The 7,502-nt window shown below is 36.6% G+C and overlaps 1 protein-coding gene across 1 annotated transcript; it reads right to left on the reverse strand.

The window, feature by feature from the left end:
• On the reverse strand, positions 203–7,502 carry LOC109830563 (phosphoglycolate phosphatase 1B, chloroplastic-like). Its single transcript, XM_020397863.1, has 11 exons — positions 7,105–7,502; positions 6,939–7,006; positions 6,754–6,846; positions 6,592–6,663; positions 6,367–6,438; positions 5,340–5,399; positions 5,147–5,199; positions 2,673–2,770; positions 2,198–2,297; positions 576–679; positions 203–498 (listed from the first exon to the last, which is right to left on the reverse strand). The coding sequence occupies exons 1-11, from the start codon at positions 7,334–7,336 to the stop codon at positions 392–394; spliced, it is 1,059 nt and encodes a 352-aa protein (XP_020253452.1). The 5' UTR covers positions 7,337–7,502; the 3' UTR covers positions 203–391.

The following is a 7,502-nucleotide window of genomic DNA, read 5'->3' on the forward strand; positions in this document are numbered from 1 at the left end:
ATCAAAGGATGCATTTTTCAGTTTGATGTGCATCTGAAAAAGGACCTTTGCTTCTCTTCTTTCTTGTTTTTTTCATAAACCGATCTGTATATATTGTTTCTTAATAATATTTTTGAAATGTAGGGAGAATTGGATTGAGCAGTGCAGTCAGAATTTAAGTCACTGTCTTTTTTAGCCTCATAAGTCAGATACTTGGCTCTCAGAGTTCTAACAGTGTTCAATTTTATATATCAAAGTGTGCCTCTCATTACAACTCAAATGTTTTCATACAACCAAACAATTTGAATAGAGAAAACTTCACTTGCTTTCCCTATTCCTCTTTTTGGTGTTAAAGAGGGGCTACACCAATGTAACGGGTATTTTTGACATCAGATTCCATGAGTATAGAGCCTCATACTGCTGCACCTTTAAGTGTAAGCATATCAGATATTTTGTTGGTGTAGAAATCTGGTTGAATGGAGTTTTTGGGGCTTTGAAGCGTTTCCAAACTAGTCACACCTGTACACAAGGAAAACACCAATTTTAGAGGAACTTCTACAAGGCTATAAGATAATATTTTAGCACTATAAAATCACCTGAGAGAACAAGAAGGGTTTTGCAGCCACCGTTCTGACCAAACAATATATCGGTATCGAGTCTGTCTCCTACCATGCATATTTGTGATTTAAGAATACCAAATCTGCACCAGAAAAAGAAGGACAATATTACAATTGATTATGACAAAACTATCAAAGGACCATCTCACTTTATGCTATCAACTATTATATATACACTAGCTTGAAACAGACAATTTTTTTAGCTCCTCATAGACAATGATTATGAGAATTTTTTAAATATACAATTGATTATCAGAAAACAATCAAAGAACCATCCTACCATGAATATTTGTGATTTAGATACTGGAGGTTAAACTTCCCTCCTGACTAGTTTCAGGGTCTAAATTTGTTAAATATCCATGTTCGAGAAGATTGCAACTTCAGTTCTGCAATCAAGGTTGGCCTCTTTCACAGCGCTCTGTTGATCAGTTCACAGAGACCTCACTGACCAAGTTAAACAATATGGATGGAAATAATATTAATAGTTGATTCCAGGTTTTTCAAGTGCTTTACATAAGCTACAAAAGTCCTTACATCAAGTTTTTGTATATAATACCTAGCTGCTTATAATGTCACTATAGGTAAATAAAGAAGATTTCTACTTCAACAAAGGGATATAGGTAAGACTTTGTTTTTAGTAGATTTTAGTACAGTGCTCTTTGTAAAATTGCATTTTCTTTAAATTAAAAAAAATGAAATAGTCACAAGTAAAGTTGTGCAATGCATAATTGATCTCTTAAACAGCTTTCATAATGTATTGCTTCTGGCAGTGGAAACCATTCATGCTATTACATTACGACATCTATACGTGAACCCTTTAAACCAGTGTACTATTTGTTATACAAAAACATAATATGTTTGGTTCCGGTTAATGGAAAATTGATTTCTTCATCTAGACAAAGGAAGTCTACATTGGCATAGTCAGATATGAACCAGTATCCTATTTGCTATAGGCAAAACATAGTATGTTTGGTTCCAGTTAATGGAAATTTAATTTCTTCATTTTAGACATAGCAAGACTTCATTGGTATATGGTTAGCAAATTGATGAAATATTCTAAAGATTTGTGAATTATTGTTCTTCCTTGTCACTATACACAAATGCCGTTTGATGCCATTTTTTGTAAAATGGAATGCCAGATCGACTCACATAGTATCCAAGTGAAGATTATAAGTCTACGGCTGAAGTCTGCATGATTTAATACACGAACCAATTTTGCAAGGTTATCCCCACCCCTAATTTATCCATACACCATGATCATTCTCTTATAGTCGTCACTATATGAATTGTCACCAATTGCATGGAACAACAGTCCAATTTATGAAATGATAAAACCTAGAGCATACACACAACATATCTTACTTACAAAGAGCTGCTCTTGTTATGCTCCAATCCCCTCTGTTGCATGAATAAACAACTATGAAGCATGAAACTATATATTTATGTTAGCCTTGACCAAAACACCATATAGTCCCATGTTGGTCATTCTACTATTCTGTCATTTTCGTCAGCCTTCTAATTTCATGTTTACAAAGCCTGTATGTTTATTTTCTCTAGAGAAATGGAAAACTGTTGTAAAGAACAGATTTTTGTTGGCTTACTTGTCTGACAAGTAATCCATCATAAATGTTGAAGGCTTTCCTACGACAAGTGGCTCCCTTTGGGTTGAACCACAGAGTGCACCAACCATTGAACCACCACCTGAAATAGATAAGTAAATTAGGAAGGCATGTATTGTATGCTTCTGTTAAGTTTAATGTTTTAAGAAGTGATATGATATTTTGCCAACAAAACTATATTATCGGGTGCCTTGCAGATGAAGACCCATGTTTTATTTGGTAATATCTGACAAATACTACAATGACTTGAAAGGAAAATTGTAAAACAAAAATAAGGCCCATAGTGATAGGGTTAATAAGAGGTTTTAGATATAATATATAACCTTCTTGAAATGGAAAGATGACCAGGACTACTTCAAGCTCATCTCAGTTTATAACTAAACAATTAACTCCATCTATTATTTTTGTTGAATAGTATTTACGCTTGATAAATGAAAAAAGAGTTATAGAGGTAAACCTGCCCATTCTTGAGCATCAGTAAGATGAGTTACAGCATCTCGGTTTGTTGCAATGAAAAGACAGCCAGGATTTTCACGTATACAAAGAGTTCCATACCTGCAAATAGAAAATGAATATTGGCATCATTCACAGTAAGATAGATTTGACACTCAATCCTTGATTTCACGTAGGGTGTTGAAATTTTCAAGATTTTGGTTTTTTTGAGTGTTTCGGTGAAAGCAAACATGGATTTATGGTGTAATTTTGGGTTAGGGTTGATAAATTGGGGTGAAATTAGGGTTACTGTGTTAGAGTTTGAAGAGGGCATGTTGGAGGAGAGACCTATTTGAAGATGGGTCACAACTTTGGAGCTGAAACTTGGAAGGGGAGACCTGGTATGAACCCTAAGTTCAAAATCAAACCTCGCCCTAAGAGAGGCATGTGCTTCCCACGTGCTCTCAACTATCACTGCCTAATCTTAAAAACTACCTGCCATGTCATTATTTTTTATCCACGTCAGGGCTCAAATGATGCTCAGACCTTTTTTCTTTTTCTTTTTTCACCGCCTTTGAACTTACGGGTCTTCTTGCATAAAGGCGTACTTGTAATACCAAAAAGACTCCGAGCTATTTTTAATACCAACAGGTAAAAGTGGTCTATTTTAATACCAATCTGGTAATTTAGCCTTATCCAAAGTAAGATGAGTTTCAAAGCTATAACCTAACATATTGCAATGTATAAATTTTAAGAAAACCTGATACAGTCCATATGGATGCATATCCAAAGTGATGTTAGTTTCAAAGCTATCTCATCAACCAAGGATTCTGGCAATCCCTTCAGACTATTTCTAGTCAACATGAATTTCATACTATTTGTGGTAATTGGTCTTTCATATTGGTTAACATGATCCTTGAATTTGCAAATGGTACGGAAACAGAGGAACTGGATTACACCACTTCAAAAAGGAACGAGGCATCGATATACTATCCTCATTCTTGAATACAAATCCGATAAGGTCAACGTATTAATGCTAATCAATGAAACATCAGATGTAAAATGACTAAAGAAAGCGACAAGACGTTAAATGCCAGGCTACACCATAAGGGATAAGAATGGATCTCATGCATGGAAGCCGTGACAGAGGTAGAAAAGGGAGACTCATGTTCCTTTTCTGTACTTCCTACCTTTTTCTTGGAGATATTTTTTGCATCTACAAGCCACTTAAATCTTTTTCCTTTTTTGCTTTCGTTCTTTACCTGTTCATAATTCTTTTGCGTCCCTTTCTGCTACTTTTTTCTGTAAACAAGAAGAGAAGGTGCAAGCCCTTTCGGATAACCCAAGAGTTCTTTCTGCTTGGTTTATTTGCATCTCCAGTGGCATTATACCAACATTGACTCCAGTGAGAAACAGGAACATGAATGTGCCCAAGATACAATTTCCCTTCTCTTATAGTCACCAAAGATCTATTTCCCTTCCTCTTTCACCTAGTGAGCCACCATAAACCTAATGAGTTATACATAACTACCAGGTTTTGCCTAGACCTCTTCTACAAAATCATCTTTCTTGATACCCATCAAACTCTATGTACTATTTCATTACCAGCTTGTCAACAACATTTGTTAGTCTTGCTATAATACTAAGTTGCGTCCATATAAATCAGTTCCTATTTTTCACTATCTCCATCCATTATCTGTTATAGAAGTCATTTCTAAGACACTGGGTTAAGTGTTACAAAGTCCAAGATGTCAACATTTTCATCTCTTCATGAAAGTAACAACAAGGCTACTTACTCCATCATAGGATGATGAAGCATTCCTATTAGACAACTTTCAGTGACAGGATGTGGTTCCTCAAAAATTGCCAGAAGAACTAAAAAGGGTTACCTACTCCATCATAGGATAATGAAGCATTCCTATTAGACCACTTTCAGTGACAGGAAGAATGGTTCCTTCAAAATTTCCAGAAGAACTAATTTCTGAATTTATACATGTCCACCTGTTGGTATAGCATGAAAATTTCATTTTCATGATCTTGAAATCCTTGTGCACAGACCAAGAAGAACTTGGTACCAATAAATATACGATTGACTGTATCAGGATAAAGAATAATAAGAACTTGGTTAACTATTGCAGATCTCACTCAAATTTCACCCTTATGATCCATAGCTAACCCTATTGATTGACAAAGGTTCAGAAGATGATGATGATGAGGAAAAACCATAAATCCCGTGCCTGCCAATTTAGGCAGATAGCCTACAGAATTGTTGCTTACAAGGCCATAAAAGATGTTAAAAAAAGCATATGGACTGCCCTTGCACATAAACGTTAAGTTAATAAAATGAACTACGAAGGAAAAGAAATCATGGTGTTTGCTATGAGTCACTAAGTGACACAATGATGAAAAATTATACAAATGCAAATTAGTACCCTATAGTCTATGCGAGTCTTTCTGTCCTCTGATAATACAAACAATACAAGTTAGGAGGTAACTTACTGGACTTTGTAGTAATTGAAATATCGATCAAATCCGACTACAACCGCTCCTACCTAAAAGTTGAAATCCAAAAATATGTTAGGTGAAATTTTGGAAAGATATAACTCCTCCTTGGATCTACATCAGGAGCTCCATAACCAACCAAAAGAAGAAGCTAGATAGTAAACTGGAAACCAAGGGAGAGGAAAAATACACTCTCGTCGTGCTCCATGTAATAACCAGGTTTCAGCTCTATCTTTTTCTCGCCATCTTCCTGAAAAGAAACATACAAAAAATATTTCTATTTGCATAACCAGAAGTTTATATAGAAGATAAGCATAAAATTCCAGCCTGATCGTAAATTTCTGTGGAAAGGGTAGCATTCCTAAGTTTTGTAAAAGTTAAAAGTAAAGATTCATCATACATGAATCAAACTGCAAATTTAAAGCTTAATGCTCCTGCTCCCGACATAAAGTAACTTATTTCCTGTGAAAGGTGATATGTATGTCCACAAACATGCATGCCTTGGGAAGAAAATCTCCACACTAGTCTCTTAAAGAAATCCCTAGGAAGTTATGTAAGGACTACTAGGTCACATTTATTCCTAGTTATCACTGTGGATAATGTATATAGGTTAGAAACCATAGCTGCTTGAGTTTTCTGATATCTTGTTGATTCTTCCTCCCGCTTTCTTATCGCAACTTTGAGCGGTAATTGGTAAATGGATGATTTTGTTATTTACTTCTATCCATCACATTTGTCGAGAAGTCTCCGATATGGATGTTAGGTCCTGTTAGCAATTTTGTTGTCTACTTCTATGCACTCAAGAACACATTTTTCCTTTTCAGCATCTATGCCTAAGGCTCGAAGAACCAAGCACTTGCTGATCCAACCCCTTAGAAGGACTATTCACTTGTCTAGTTTGTGTTTTTTTCCCCCTAAGAACTTCTCAGCCCTTCCCTGTATACTTCATATAACAGTATAGTCCTAACTTTAACATGAACCCAGACTTCCCGCAATTGAAAAATGACCAAGAATTATCGAGTACAAAGATAACAACTTGAACTGGGAGAGGAAATAGAAGCTGAAACTCTAACATTCTAGTCGATGAAATGTATTCGATAACAACTTGAACTGGGAGAGGAAATAGAAGCTGAAACTCTAACATTCTAGTCGATGAAATGTATTCGTTGCTTCTTATTTAACATAGATTTTATAGGAAAGATTATAGTTTACCATACCGGACCACCAAGATACTGGAATCCAGCAAGTTCAAGCTCCTTGAGAATTCCCTCCTCACCTATCACATACACCTGACATTTGAAGAAAAACATTTCAGATCACTAGTTCCTTTCCGCTCAAGGTAAAAACATAACGGATAAGTTCATGAAAAATGCGCAAATTTTAAGGCGAAAACAAATTGAAATAGGTTTCAACAATTAATGCGGTGAAAACAAAGCATGAACCTTCTTATCCTTAGGGAAGTCAATGGACTTCAAGTAAGCAGCAGCAGCGAAAGACGAGGCAAAGATCTCTTCCTACACCAATCCACAATAACCCAACTCAAATAAAAAAACAGAACAACACATAAATAGATACCCAAACGGACATAATAATAAGTAACTGACCTCATTGACTTTCAATCCCAAAGTTTCGAATTTCTTCCCGTATTGCTTCCGGGATTTTGTCGAGTTGTTCGTCACAAAAACCAATCTTTTCCCCTAAGTTACCCAGTTAACAGGATAAAATTCCAATTTTAAATAAGAAAAAAAAAAGCAAAAGCAAAAGCGTTAAAAAAAAAACCCCCCCCCACCTTTGAGCGGAGCATATCCAGGGTTTCAGGGACGCCACTGATGAGACTGTCCCCTTTCCAAATAACCCCTGCACTCAACGAATTTGACAAAAAAAGAAAGAATCAAAAACTCTGAACAAAGTTCTAGTAAAAGGTGGTAAGATAGGCTCAAGGGGACAGAGCTGACCATCGCAATCAAAGATGAAGGTTTCGACGGAGCCGATGAGCTCATCGGGGTCGGTGAGGGTCTGGGCTGACGCTCTGATCGCCGCCGAAGAATTTGATGCCATCCTCCCCGCTGGAAAAAGACCCGCTCGTTTCTTGAAGAGGAGAGGGTTCGCTACAGATTTCGAAAAGGAGCAGAGAGAGGGAGAATAATTAAGGAGTGAAGAGTTTGGGATTCTACTCAACAACATCATTTACTTCCTTCTTCTTTCTTTTCCCTCGGTGAAGACGATGTTGGGGGGGGAGGAGGAGAGGCGCTTGTCTCGGGTTTCGACGGACATCTCTTTTGGACTCGTCGAGCCTTTGAAAAGGGATGATGGATTGTGGATGTGTGGTGCGGGCGAGGGAAATTTGAGCTTG

Source organism: Asparagus officinalis, chromosome 2 (genome assembly GCF_001876935.1).
Source record: "Asparagus officinalis chromosome 2, Aspof.V1, whole genome shotgun sequence".
Lineage (NCBI taxonomy): Eukaryota > Viridiplantae > Streptophyta > Magnoliopsida > Asparagales > Asparagaceae > Asparagus > Asparagus officinalis.